Here is a 15,698-nt window from a genome sequence, read left to right as displayed (position 1 = left end):
AATTTTATTTAATGTGAGATTTTTTTCTTTGGAAAAAAAACCAAAACAAAAACAAAAAAAATCTGGTTTCTGATTCTCATCTCCAGAGCAGCAGCGAGCGGCTATCTTCAGTGCAGGTACGGTCTAAATTCAGGGCTTTGGGTTTTGTGCACTATAAATCAGACCTTCTTTCAATGCTCAACAGTTCGACCTCGAAGATGAGAGTGGCGCCACCTAGAGGATGGAAAAGGTATATTTGTCAGGGTTTCCACACGGTCTTAAAGTCAAATTCACTGTGCGATGCTTAAATAATTTCAAACGGGTCAAAAGTTGTCCACGTAATGTCCACGTAATGCTACCTTTAATGCTCGTTTAGGGCTCGGATAAGGCCAGTTGCTCAATTATTCGTGTTTTGATGTGGTGATGTAGGTCTTAATTTTAATCTTGATGGTCTTAAAATAATCTTACATTTAAAAACCTGCAGAAACCTTGTTTAAAAAAAACACTATAGACTATAATAATACACTATATGGGCAAAAGTATTGGGAAGATCTTGAGTGGCCTGTTATATAGCTCTGACCTCAACCCTATTGAACACCTTTTTTTTTTTTTTTTAAATAAATGTGAATGCTGACTTGAACTAGGAGACCCAAACCTATACCAGCATGACAATGCTTCCATGCACAAAGCAAGCGCCATGAAGATATGCTCTGCATGGGAAGATCTTCCTGCTACAGAGCTCTGACCTCAACCCTTTTGAACACCTGAGGGATAAATTGGAAACGAACTGCACCCCAGGCCTTCTCACTTCACCTACATCTGACTTAACCAACAGCCTTGTGTCTGAACACACACAAATCTTTCTAAACAAAATCTAGTGGAACATCTTCCCAGAAGAGTGGAGGTTATTATAACATTGAATTGGGACTAAATGTGGAATGAGTTTTTTTTTATCTTATGGTCAGGTGTCCACAAACTTTTTTTTTTTTAGCTTACAGACCCTTTATAGATTGTGTATATATTTATAATTACCTGGGATTTTGGGTGGTGCGCCACGCTCTCCATACCCTAACAAAATACAGAACATAATTAGTCAAAAATACAGGCGAATATACCCTCGATATGAGAGAAGTAATCCAGCATGCTTTATAGGACTGCAGAGCCTCGGGATAGTTTAGTAGGTCAGAGTCTAAATGTATCATCGAGCCAAAATACAAAACAGGACAGCGTGAAAAGATAACAAGTAAAAGGATTTGAAAAAATAAATCTTTAACAATAGAGTTAAAGTGGCGGGGGGGGGGGGGGGGGGGGGTGCAAATATAAAGCTTTTAATGGGCAGATCAGAAAACGACCAAGAATGAAACACCGAAGCAATGCACTCCTGAGACTTTCATTTGACATCATTTTCTCGTTAGCTTTTGCTGCAGTGGTGTGTGTGTGAATGGAGGGAAAAAAGAAAAGAAAAAAAGCAGGAACCAACGAAATTCACTTTGACGGTCTCAATCGTTAAGATCATCATTAGAATGCTTGAAATGTACCAAGACAATATACGTGTGTGTCTGTGTGTACAAAATGTCATCAAAACGTGCCTGAAACAAGTCATGGAAAGAAAAGATCCACACTATTTGTTGTATTCTTGCTCATTTGCTGACTAGTTTTCATTTGACCATGAAATCCTTAACAGCAAAATGTAACAGGAACAAAATAGTTTCTACAATATTACATGTAACTACAAATAAGTTTAAAACGTTAAAATGATAATAAATATAAGCATTACTGAGGTTGATGAGGAATAAAATGAGCATTTTAAGAAGAGGAAACTGTTCAAAAACCATGAAAATCTGATCTCTTCTCAACTAAGATGGCGATCATCCTGATCAAATTCAGCTTCTCAGCTGCAGACACATTTCAAGATCTTCCTGTAAATGTGCTGGAATTCTAACAACCTTCTGGAAAGTGCCACGTGCATTCAAAAACCAGGTTACAGACTGATCGAGCAACTGGAATACATCGATTTCAAGCCTCTAAGGCAGTGGTCCTCAACATTTTTTTTTTTGCACCATGGACCAGGTTCTTTCAATACAATTTTTCCATGGACAGAAGAAGGAGGTTGTCTCATATTATATCACTTCGCATATTATATTACTATTGTACATATTGTATGATGAATGATTATATAGATGATGAAAATCTAACAGCCTGCTATAATGCGGAATCAGTGGGAGCTTAAATTATCGATGCAAAGGAAAAAACTGCGACTAAAACAAGTGCAGGAAATAGCGTAGGCGGAAATGGTTATTTTACCCTTCAGACCGCAAAAGTCAATCAAATGAAAATGAGAGATCGACTAATTAATCCGTTTTGCCAAATAATCTGCACCGATAATCTCCACCATTGCTGGAACTATCCATGGCAAAAATAAATTTCAGGCTTCTGGTTTGCTGTCATTATGAGAGCGGCCTCTAGAGGTGAATCGCTGACATTACGTGCAGTTTGTTTTTACACGCGAGATGGAGCGCTGCACGGAAAGTGCTATATTTATTATTTATAATTTGTTTATACAATTCTATTTATTAATTGTTATAATCATATTTATTTCATTTAGTACATTGAGTTCAGTACTATTTTACATGGAGTGTGTGTTTTTTTCAGTATTTATTAAAATAAATATTGGTTGATTAATCGGTTATCAGCATATACAATCCAGTCTAGCTATCGGTATCGGTAAAATCAGTCGACCACTAATAAATGAAATAAAAATGTTAAATGTTTTATTTTATCCCTGCAACCCGCTACTAAAAGATCAGTAGCCCAGTGGTTACGGACCCCTGCTCTTAGGTAAAAGGTGGCCATTTAGGACCATGAATCTGTTTAGAAAAAAAGTGTAATATACTGACCAAGCTCGGACGGGATGACCAGCTTCCTCTTCTCTCCCTCACACATACTGCAGAAAAGAAAGAGTGAGAGAAAGTGTAAGAGGTATCACACACATAGCTAGACATTTAAAACCTCTAGACTTCAGATCAGTGACTCTAACTCTTGCTAGGACTGAACATCAAGCCAAATCCCAACACATACAGCAGTAATGAGCACCAAGCTGCCACTCCTGGGCCCCTGAGCAATGCCCTTAAACTCATAGTTGCTCAGTTGAATGAATGAGATCAAATCTAAGTCCCTCTAGATGAGGGCATCTGCCGAATGCCAGACGTGCAGTCAGTCTCACCCTAGCAGTCCCTGGTCCCAGCCTTTTATCACCTGCCCGGTTCCCAGGGTGAAGGTGAACGGCTGATTCCTCGGTATGCTGCTGTCAAATTCAGTCTGGTCCTCCAGCTTTCCCTTAAAAAAAATTTATTTATTCAGAAAATCAAGTATGAGATATTGCACAAGTAATGGCGTTCTATTATACCATATACACCAACAGCTTATTTACAGTGGGTTTGCTTGGCAGACGCGCCATTAATAGTAGAGTTTGGTGGTTGCTATGCAGTAATGCAAGCAATACTAAAAACTAATGTCTTGCAGACTTTGCACAACCATAAAGTTTTCTAGTATCGCCATATAGTAATGTGGTAAGCACTTGACATGTCATGATAGGAAAATTATCAACTTTAGAGTGACAGGTGATCCAACACAAACCGAAATTGCTAACACTAATGGTTATTTTTCTATCATAATGCACCCTGTCGTGTACGGGTCCTTACTTCAACCTTAAGGAAAAAGCAAGTGTTCAATTATAGGGATACAAGAAAAACAACACGTGGACACCTGACCATTACACCCACAGAGCTGAAAGCACACAATTGTAGAGAAAGTCTTGATATTTTGTTGTGTTCAATTTTCCCTTCATTGGAACTAAGACTTCCGAACCTGTTCCACCATCACATGTAAAATGCTACTGAACTTTTATTACAAAAAACAAACAAACAAACAAACAAAAAAAAAAAAACAGCAGTATTGATTTATGAAAATGTGCTAAATGAAATAAATATGCATATATTAAATGACATTAATTAATATTAAAAGAAAATAAAAGACTGAAGAAAACTCAACAAAACAAAGAGTTACATCAAATAAATAAGAACATACAAAGTGAAATCCAAAATGAAAAACGACACTTCAAAATAAACAGCACGTAGCATCAGTGATTTACCACTAGAGGCCACTCTCGTACTGTATAATGCAACCCGGAAAAACTATCAGTATGTTTTTTTGCAGATAGCTGATAGTTCCAGCAATCAACTACCACCCCTGGGCCCTCGAGCAAGTCCCTTTACCCTCAACTGCTCAGTTATATAAATTAGATAATGTAAGTTGCTCTGGATAAGGGCATCCACCAAAATGCCATAAACGTAACGTTTCAAAAACGATTCGGGTTTTTAGAAGGTTTTGGTTGTATATTATAACAAAAATTATAATGCATGTAAGGGTTCTGATTGGAAGTAAATAAGAAATCCCACATTCATCCATAAGTATGTTCTGAAGACAGATAGTGTACAGTACGTAGGAAACCTACAGTGTAATGCATGTTCAGTACGTCCCCTTTCCGGGACTTGATGGGGCAGTTTTCCACTCTCTTCTTTATCCCAATTTGGAGCTTCTTCTTGTCAGCACCGTAGACCACCTCTGTGAGAAGGCTCATCAGGGTCAAGACTAGAAACAAATACAGCCTCATATCTGGAAAAGAAAAGTACAGGGCTACAGTAAAAATTAGGGGGCACAAAGCCTTTAACAAATAAATAAATAAAAAAAAGTCTACATATTAATTTGACAGATTCTGAGGGTTTTTTTTAGGCTATAAAACGGTGTTCATGTCACTCAAATGAGTGGGAAGGACTGCAGACAAACATGACAGAGAAAAGGGTCTTTCCTGGATTTCTTGGAAGCTTGTATGAGCTCACAGAAAAGATACAGTAACTCAGATAACCACTCTGTACAACTGTGTTGAGCTGAAAAGCCTCTCAGAATGCACAACACATGAAACACCAAAGACTACATCAGGTTCCACTTCCATCAGCCAAGAACAGAGGTAGAAGTTGAAACAGACTCATCAAACCCAGACAGCTGAAGACCAGGAAAACTCTATCCTGGTGTGATGAATGTCAACAAGGACGTTATGGTCTGAATTTGAATGAATCGATAGACCCAGTGTGTCCCAGTGTGAACAGTCCACAGTCCTGCCTGGGGGAGGTGGTGTAATGGTGTGAGGAATGTTTTTTTGATACAATTTGGGTTTGTAAATGCCAGTCAATTATTGGTTGAACGTCACAGACTGTTTGAGTGTTGTTGCTGACCATGTGCATGCCCACAACCGACCTTTTTTGACAGACAGACAGACAGACAGACAGACAGACAGACAGAGATAGATAACAAGGCAAATATCATCTGTGAGTGTATTGACTGTGCCAGTTACTGGCTCTGAATCCAGGACACCACCTTTGTGGTAGAACTAAAGATTCAAAGAAACTCAAAATAAACATTTCCAACATCTTGTGGAATCAATGCCATTAATATCTCAGGGCTTATTTTGGGCTCAATCGAAGGCGGTTGTGTCTGTCTGCGATCCACTGAAGCGATTTGTAAACTACTTTCTGTAGCCTTCCTGACAGGGATATTGCGCATGCGCATGGATGATGCCGATGACGCGAGGCACATGCGCAGTATCCCTGTCCAAAAAAGACTACAAAAAAGTTTTAATCAAGAGAATGCAATGCGCATGCGCAATCTTAGGACACGTTATCATAAACAAATGAATTAGCATGCGCGATGATTAGCGTTAAAAGAGAATCACGATTATTAAATTATTTCAGTAATATATATATATATATATATATATATATATATATATATATATATATATATATATATATATACATTAATTAACTATTTAAGTAAATCGGTTATGTTCATCGTTGTATTTATTCTACAGCGAGTTTAGCCACTAGCTCGGTATCTACACCGTATAGAATTTACGGTAAAGAATTTAATAGTAAAGCTGGTTTCTAAACCCAGTCCCCTGCATGTTAATTATTTATTAAAAGCAAACAAGGAACCAGTCTGCAGTTTTATTTAATTAAAAAATGATTGGTAATATGCACAAGTAGAGACACTCGGACGGTTGTGATAATGCTGACTTCCTAGCGAACCTGAAAGATCGAAATTCGGCTATAAATGTCTTTTTATTCTGTATATTATAAAAAAGAATGCGGAGGAGAAAACAATCATTTTATTCACGCATTACCTGTAATAGGGATGAAACTTCAGTCTTCCGATCAGTTTCCTTACACCACAGAGGGAAGTGGCGAACTCTGTTGTGAAGCCAGACATTTTAATAATCAGACATTTCAGATTTAAAATAAAAACGTACACTATCGACTTAAATATTAATAAAACTTAATATTAATACTTTTCCTTTGGTATATAACGATATTTACGTGCTCTGTGTTTCGTTTCCGCTGTTTTTGTTTAATGTAATAAAGGATGTGCCACTAGGAGACTTTTTTTATGACAAGCAAATCATATGACCCGGTCGACGCCATTGCTACGTCTAGCGACTGGGATACGTCAATACATTCGCCATATTGGGAGGGTCTGTAGAATTTAAAATTGAAGCTCGAGGTCAATCAGAATCAGGTTTATTGGCCAAGTGTGTTCACACACGCACACAAGGAATTGGGTTCCAGTTGTTGGTGACTCTCCAAAGTACAGACATAAATACGATACATTTATCTTAGACTATACAAGACAATACAGAATAAATAACACAATATACAGAGTATATTACAGATCAATAATGTACATAAAGTGTGAGTGCACGGTAGTGCAAATAGCAGTATTGTAAGATAAAGAGGTTACTTTTTACCTTTCGTACAATATACAGCAGCAATAGTGTCAAAAGTCAAGAAGCTATTATTGTCATTTTTCTATCATATATAGCTGACGCAGTACACAGTGAAATGAAACAACGTTCCTACAGAACCCTGATGCTACATACAACAACAATCACAGAAATAGAAAACACAGGGCTAAGGACTAGTAAGTGTCCTCGCCACATAAAGTGCATGTGTGCAACCTGGTGCAAACAGTGCAACCACACAAGACAGTTCAAGACAACACAAGACAGTGCAGAGACAACACAGGACAGTGCAGAGATAACAGAAGACAGTGCAGAGACAACACAGGACAGTGCAGACACAACACAGGACAGTGCAAGACAATACACAAAACACAAATATAGTGTGTGTAACATATGGGGATGATGTGATGACTAGCTGTACTGATAATGCAGTACTTATAGATATGAAGCAGGGCATGTAATAAGGTCAGTTGTTACTGAGGGTCTTTGCTTGGGGAAAGAAACTGTGTCTGGTAGTTCTGTAGCGCCTGCTAGATGGGAGGAGTTGAAAGATGTTGTGTCCAGGGTGCATCGCTGCCTGATTTGGGAATTGCAGTGTCTCGGATCACAAGAGGCTACAGCGGATGAAGACGGCTGAGCAGATAATCAGGGTCCCACTTCCGTCCATCATGGACATCTACAACACACAGTAAAGCCACCAGCATTGCGGCTGACTACACACACTTCTTACAAACACATCTGGAAAAAGCTACTGAAGCGTTCGTGCCCTCCCGTACAGATTGGGTACCAGTTACTTTCTACAAGCCATCAGACTTCTCAACATGAAAGGAGCTGGACTGATACACACATACACACACATATATAAACAGCAAAAAAAAGAAAAAATTGTTTGCACAAAATTGCTGTTTGCACACCTGCTGAATGTAATGTAGTATTTGTTTTTGTACAACTTTTTATTCCTAATCAGACAATCCACATGCACAACCTTCTGTACTGTACTGATCAGTGCTACAGTGATGCTGTGTTTACTGTTTTTGACAATAACTGCGTCTACTTGTGTTATGACCTCGGACCTGGGGGAATGTTTGGTTGGTCATGGTTGGAATGACAATAAAGCCTACTTGATTTCACAGTGCAGTAATGCTATGCAGAAATAAATCCACAAAATGAACTTCAAGTACCAAATAAAAAATTACTGTCCAAGAACTTGGATCAAATTGTATCCAACTAATGCTAAAACATGTCAAGCCGTCACCAATGCTTTCAAACCTGCATAGTTGACCTATCTAAGATGGCAGCACCTAATTAGCTCAGCATTGTGGGAAGCTTCCAAAAGCTTTTTACAAAAGTGTAGATTGGAGGTAACCACCTGGAGGAGCTGCTGTGCTACTCATGTTTTGCACTCCTGAGTTGGCTGTTTGTGGTCATGGCAAAACAAAAAAGGGCTAAAACCAGTGATGGGAATTTTTTTTTTTCAATTCATGAACAATGGAACAGTGCAAAAACGTAGTGCTCACAAACATAAACTCTAACCCATCCCCATTAGAACCTCTTATCCAGCCAGCCTAATGAGGATTTATTAAAGATACCGAGGATGTAACCCTCTCCCCTCCTCCACAGTAGCACATTATTATAAAGCCATGCGAAAGGACGTGGAACAGCAGCTCATAACTCTAATCCTTCCATTCTTCCTGAACCGTTTTTTTTTCTTCATTTAAATCTCATAAGTCATTGTAATGTGGGATTGTAAGGTACGTGGCTGCAATACAAACGCTCCTGTTGCTGTGGGTGACCAAAGAAAGACACAATCTCGCTCTGTCCTTCTCTAAACCAAGGCTCTGCTGCACGTTTCCCCTTGATACAGTAAGAGAAAATTAGTAATTTTCACACAAAAAAGACCTCGCAGATATTAATCACGATTAACTCGAGGTGCTGACTATTTTTAGACACCTGCAACCTCGGAGAACAATGCGTGCAAAAGATAATGGGCTGATGCCGGCGCAAATCAGACTTCCTGCACTTGGCTGTAAAACTAATAAACTGAATTGAGCTGCAGGGTGTCAGATACTACACCAGCACTGAGGAGAAGAAGGCAATAATGCTGGTTGTGACTCAAAGGCCAGAGAATAACACCAGTCAACAAAGCACTATGTCCAGATTGGTGCTGCCTAAGTGCTAAATGTAGACACACAATTCATGTTCTACTGAGCACTTGTGAGGCTGCATTGTGTTTGTAGTACTCAAAGGTAGTATGTTAGCTTTTTAACTTCTGTGGGCATTGCTGGCTCTTTGGGTCTGGCACTGGGCAACTGCTCAGAAAGTTCCAGCATCCAAGTAGGCATTGGTGGGCTCTTGAGCAAATTTCTTTGCCCTCATTTGCGTAGTTCTACCCAGTCTCAAGTGTATTTCTTTTTGAATAAATCATCAGCCCATTGAACTGTGGGAGACCAGATGAACACCATAAGAGTTCTCCTATCAATTAAAGACCTTGGTCAGAATATGAGGCAACTCTCAGGCTATGTCCATACTAATACATTTTTATTTGAAAACGCATATTTATCAATCTGCTTTGCTCTTTGGTCTTAGGAAAATGTAGCTTTTTGAAAACGCTCTCCAAAGTGGATACATTTAAAAATGTGATATGTGGTGTAGGGGGAGTGGTGGCTTCAGCGGTTAAGGCGCTGGGTTGCCGATCGGAAGGTCTGGGGTTCGAGCCCCGGTATCGCCAGGCTGCCACTCTTGGGCCCTTGAGCAAGGCCCTTAACCCTCTATGCTCCGGGGGTCCCTTACGAGGGAAATATCAAGGTCCGTGACGTGGGGCCGCCTTCCCGTGGGCTCACCACCTGCAGGAGGGACCGTAAGGGACGGTGCTGTGAGGATTGGGCAAAATTGAATTGGATTGGGAGAAAATGAATGAATGAATGGATATGTGGTGTATGAAAATTTGGTGGTATAATAAAATGTTCAAAAAGTGGCCGTTTTCAAATGAATCCACTTAAGAGTACATTTTCAAAAAGCGATGTTTTCACTGACGTAAGCATTTTCAGACATTTCAGTGTAGATGAGCATCTTTTGGGAAACGATTAAAACAACGAAAGTGTGAACGCAGAACGTTTTTAGATGAAAACGCCATTTTAAAATTGATCTGGATTAGTGTAGACTAAGCCTTAATTAACCTGGAGCTGCTATATGAAATCTTCCCTTTTCTGTTGTCCAATAGCTTGTATTTTTTCTTTTCATGCCACCAAAGGTTCTGCCTGACAAGTTTGCACAATTCATATAATTCACAATTTAAGGCCCTTAGTTGGTACATGATCCTCCATAGATAGTACATAATCATCAATCCATCCATCTTGTGACGTTGGGGCTAAACAGAGCAATGACCTGTTCCACCTGCACCGCTTTTGAAGGGTCATGCCAACGAATGTTGAGCAGTTGTCAAGGGTAATGCTTTACAAATGATACCACCAATGGACAGGGATGGAACAGAGCAGTCAAGCCCGATGACAGTGTCGCAGGGATACAATCTGCATTTCTGCTACCAGCAACCATATAAAAAAAATCTTTCAGCTGTAGATGTGTACCCCAAGAAAAAAAACCTCCATAGGTTTTTTGCTAAGTTACTTATTTCTTGATTCCTTTTATTATGACTCAAGTGACAATACTACAGTAGCAACTGTGTGTTCCATTGTGTGTTTCCACCAAGCTTATAACTGAAAGGTAAATTTTGGAATAATCCACATCAGGGTGAAGAACACAGAGTTGCATGGTGTGTCATAAATATGAGGATGATGTATTATTCTGGAAGACTTAATTAACTCTAATACTCACTTATCCCAAACACTCGCTTCATGTTCAAGAGCAGGTCTGGAACGATGACCTCCCCTTAGCACTCCAGCAGATCTTATGGCAAACGACTAATTAAACGTTGGAGCCAAGCGTGCCTTGAATCGCAACGATTAGGGTTCACCAGACAGCATAGCTTTTTCTTTGTAATAAATATGATATGCAGGTGAGAATCAAACAATTATCTGCAAATTAAGCTAGGGCCGCTTGACTGACTTTAAAACAACTTGGTAGTAATTACGTCGAAATTGCTGCTAAAGCGGAAAAAAAAGTTCTGCCCCTGACCGCTTGGGTTCAAAAATCAGGAACAAAATTGCATATGCAGGAAAAGAGTGGCTATGTGAAGAAATCAAAAGAGATGTGTATGGGAGCTCTGAGCAATCAAATGTGTCGTTATAAAAAAGAAAAAACTCCAACACGCCTACACCACTCGTCTCCACACAGCCCTCAGCCAGAGTGTTAATGCACAGCATGACCTTTTCCATCTGAGCACCGGTGCACACAGAGAGCTGCTTGCATGTGAAAGCATGAAAACAAAGCTCACAAATTGGCTGTCACAAATGAAAATTAAGCAAATGGGTGCATAGTGAAAGCAAACAAATAAAGCAAATTAGGTATTTGCCCTCCAGTGAGACAGCGCAGGTTCTTTAGCCCTTTAGCCCTCCTCCAGCAGGTCACTCACATGCTGTTAAGTTGGGTCCTCCTTCTTTTTTTTCTAAACAAAACCCTATGGCCCACTGACCAGAGCTGCACCACAATAATTTGAGTCAAGCATGTAATAATGACAAGCCAGAAAAATAGGGCATGGGAGGAGAGCAGGTCTGTCTCACAACGGATTACTGAATAGTGCAGCCAGCTTTCCTTGAGGGCAAGAGGGGAAAAAAAAACATTATCGCATTATCTCGTCCTTGCATGTGTGCCCACACAAATAAACACAGCACACACACACACATTTTGCTTGTAGATAATAGCCTGTTTTGGGCTAACATTTTCACACAGATTTATCTTACAAATGCTGTATTGACTGTTTATCTATTGCGAGTTACCGTCACCCAGTTACTGTTACCTATCTCGTAATTACGAGTTATTTTCCTGCCAGTTGAAAATATCTCCCAATAGATGCCATCAACCGTGAATCAGTATGACGATTTTATCTTTAAAGTTTATTTAGAGAAAATAAAGATAATAATGTTTGTAACAAATAGAAATCGTGAATCTCGAAGTGTTTTACAGGTGTGAATTAATATTTTGTATATATTTGATTTTCAATTAAACAAAGAAAGAAACTTGTCGCACAATTGATATCTCACAACTACTTCTTGATATCATACAGTTGTGACTATAGTATCCCATATCTGTGAGGTAATATTTTACTATTTTCATTGTTTATCTTGCAAATTGCAAGATATCAATTATTGGGCCACTTTTCCAGCCATATGTGAATGTTTCCCAAACTCTTAGGAGGCACACAATTGTATAGGATGTCTTTAAATGTGTTAGCATTACATTTTCCCCTCATTTGAATTACAAAACCTAAACCTGCTCCAGCATGACAATGCCCTTGTGCTCAGCTTCATAAAAATGTGGTTTCCACTGGTTGGAGTGAAAGATCTTGAGTGGCCTGCTATAGAGCTCTGACCTCAAGCCTACTGAAAATCTTTGGCTTAAATTAAAACGCTGCACCCCAGGCCTCCTCACCTACATCATTACCTGACTTTACTAACACTCTTCTAATTGAATCAGCACAAATCTTCACAAGCACACTCCAAAATTTGGCAGAGCATCTTCTCAGAAAAGTGGAGGTTATTTTAACAGTGACTGGAGACTACATGTGGAAGGGGATGTTCAAAAAGCACTTATGAATCTAACAGTCAGGTCCACAAACGTTTTATTCCACAGTTACTTGTTATGGGAAAGTTGTAGCTCAGCGATGTTGAACTTATGATCTGAAGGTCATAAGTTCAAATCCCAACACCACCAAGCTGCCACTGCTGGGTCCTTAACCCTCAGCTGCTCAATTGTATGTATGAGATAACTGTAAGTCGCTCTGGATAAGCACATCTGCCAAATTCCGTAAATTCTCACACCAGAAAGACATGCAGGTAGTTGGTTTGAAAAGAGGCAGAAGTAGAAGACAGAGTAGTATAGAGACAAATGATCCACTGTGGCGACCCCTAATGGGAGCAGCCAAAAGAAGATGAAGATGTCGTGAATGTGAATATCACACAATTGTAAAATTGTTTCTGTTTCCAGTATTGACAGTAATCTCAAAACAAAAGAACCAAATGCAGAGATCACTCAGTTTACATTCACATTGCTCAGGGGTCCAGCAGTGGCAGCTTGGTGGTGCTGGGACTTAATCTTATGATCTTACTATTAGATGGCCAACATCTTAACTACTAAACTACAGCTCAAATGCTCAAATTACCTTTTTTATTGCGTAATTGTGAAGCGCACAAATGCGAGTTAATGTCACGCAACTGTGATTTAAAATTGTGTGGTTGCAAATTTTTCACAACTTATTTGCTCGCAAATGGCTTAGCTGTGACTTTAGAGAAAGTGACTCTTCTCCTAGAGTCTTGGGTTGAACAGGATTGAGTGTTGATGTGGTTTGGTTAGGGGTAGGGGATGGTTTAATACATAGTAACATGAGGTGGAAATAAGTTTACATTTACATATATGGTGTTTGTTATGTGCCCTTATCCACAATGATTTACAATTATTTTATTATATAACTGTGCAGTTGAAGGTTAGGGGCCCTGAAATCCTGGCTTAAGGGATCAGAAGTGGCAGCTTGGCAGTGCATGGGATTTGAACTCTCAAACTTTTGATGAAAAGTCCATTGTCTTAACTGATTGTGTACACGTACCCCTATAAAATGGACTGTGGTTCATGTAAACCATTGCAGACTACTCTTAGGTGTAGAGACCTAAGCATTTTGTGTGAACCAGAGAAGAGTCCATCATAATTCCCCAAAATTTAAAAAGTAACCGCAACAGGGAACACATATTTAAAAAGCCTTTTATTATAAGAGAATTGCCACAGAGCCATGCAGTTATCGACTGTGGCTTTAATCGATTTTTCATCGATTTTACTCGAGTGCAGCGTGCAGCAGGGGCTCGTGGCGCTCTGAAAGTGCGGCTCGGCTTACTTGGGGGTCATAAATATTTGAATAACCGACAACGGGGTCATTAGACAGTGACAGGGTTACACTCTGAATATTCATATCTAATTCATCATTGTAGCTACAGGTGCTGCCGAGTAATCCTTAGCATCCTTGAATACTTAATGAGAGCTGAAAGACGGCGGCCTGCAGAGCTAGAACGATTCGGGAGAAGGAGGGGGAGGAGAAAAAGAGAGAGGAGGGGAAAGAGAATGGATAACGAAGAACGGATGGCATTGAAAGATGAAAGCAAGAGACAGCAGGATGGGATCATTATAGCTGATCTGTAGTGACAAACTTGGGGTGAGGAGCATTGATGTGAGCGTCTGCTGATATGGTTGACGAAGCAGCCGAAGGCGAAAGACCAACTCGCTCTAATCCTCAAGTGTTACAGCAGAGCGAGATAATCAGATAGAGAGATAATCACTTATCACACAGTCATGTTTTACACTCGGATGTGTCACGTTGCTAGGCCACAATCCCGTCCATGTGCTACGCTGGATGAAATAAGAAGAGGATTGTTTCTTTTCTCAACACAGTTCCGTTTTTCACTTTTACTCATTGTGCTTTAATTATTCGAACAGAACTTTAGACTTCAATAAAGCAAGCGGAATATACAAACATAATAGTGCAATATTTAAAGCTCATATTCATATTAATCAATGTATAAATTATAGATATTTTATTTATAAATCCCTTTTTTATAAAACCCTTAATATCAGAATTTCATTAGCATGGATGCAAATCAATCACCCAAATGAGGATGGGGTCCCCCCTTTTTAGTTTGGATCCTCTCAAGGTTTCTTTCCCATACCATCTAAGGGAGTATTTCCTTGCCACAGTCGCCCCAGGCTTGCTCATCAGCGATAAATACACATAATTCACTTATTTTTTACCTTTTTTCAAACAATTACTCTTATATTCTGTAAAGCTGCTTTGAGACAATTTCATTATAAAAAAAAACACTATAGAAATAAACTGGAACTTGAACATTTTGTATACTACTTATATGCATTCAATTTTCCCCTCACTTGAACTAGAAGACCCAAATCATTTTCCAGCATGATAATGTGCACCAAACCAGGTCCATAAAGATTGAGAGTGTAAGATCTTCTGCTGTAGAGCGCTGATGTCAACCATATTGAAAATCTTTGGGTTGAACTGGAAAGCTGACTGCACCCCAAGCTTCCTCACCTCACCTACATCAGTAGGGGTCTAAATGTGGAACTAAATGTGTGAATGGAATGTCCAAAAAGCATATACCAATCTAATGCTCATGTGTCCACAAATGTTTTTCCAAATAGTGTATATGATAGAGGAATGGTGACTAATCCTTTTGGGCTTTTGTTCAGATCATTCAATTTTCCAGCATCTGCTTCTTTCCTGTCATTCTATACATTTTTTTTGCCCATATTTACATTGAAACACTCTATTTTTAATCCTGACCTGCTTTCATTTCAAACAAAACTGCTATTTTAATAAAAAACACAAACAAAAACACCTCTCAAAAAAATCACCCTTTTGTATTTGTCCGCCACGTTCTTATTTCATCTGCATAATCTATATTTGCTGTGGAGCTTCTGTTTAATAAAAAAAAGAAAGAGAAGGTTCCTGAGATCAAACCTGCACTCGTTTTCCAGATAGATTTCTCAGCCTGACCCCCACAGGTATTCCGTGACTGGAGGAGCCATCCATCATTTCTAACTAAACCCCACGCTTCCTGTCAGACTGCGCTCTTGGATGCATCATTTTAGTCATCTCTGGCAATCATAAAGAACTTCTAATTGAGCAGAAGTGGCTCGTTCTGATTCTCACACACACTTACACACACACACTTACACACACACACACACACAC

The 15,698-nt window shown here is 39.3% G+C and overlaps 1 protein-coding gene across 2 annotated transcripts; it reads right to left on the bottom strand.

The window, feature by feature from the left end:
- Positions 1-37: 37 nt before the first annotated feature.
- Positions 38-6,359, bottom strand: fkbp2 (FKBP prolyl isomerase 2). 2 transcript variants are annotated; one of them, XM_083564659.1, is made up of 6 exons: positions 6,218-6,359; positions 4,493-4,653; positions 3,203-3,315; positions 2,877-2,923; positions 1,012-1,047; positions 38-213 (listed from the first exon to the last, which is right to left on the bottom strand). In XM_083564659.1, the coding sequence occupies exons 2-6, from the start codon at positions 4,649-4,651 to the stop codon at positions 152-154; spliced, it is 417 nt and encodes a 138-aa protein (XP_083420785.1). In that variant the 5' UTR covers positions 4,652-4,653; positions 6,218-6,359; the 3' UTR covers positions 38-151. The 2 variants fall into 2 exon arrangements, 1 of the variants encoding a protein (XP_083420785.1); XR_014537223.1 differs by lacking the exons at positions 38-213; positions 1,012-1,047 and adding an exon at positions 1,080-2,107 and having other exon boundaries at positions 2,179-2,923; positions 6,218-6,274.
- Positions 6,360-15,698: the final 9,339 nt, after the last annotated feature.

The sequence above is a fragment of the Silurus aristotelis genome, assembly GCF_946808225.1.
Source record: "Silurus aristotelis genome assembly, chromosome: 16".
NCBI lineage: Eukaryota > Metazoa > Chordata > Actinopteri > Siluriformes > Siluridae > Silurus > Silurus aristotelis.
Note: the sequence above shows the minus strand (reverse complement) of the source record. Positions and strands in the feature narration are given on the sequence as shown.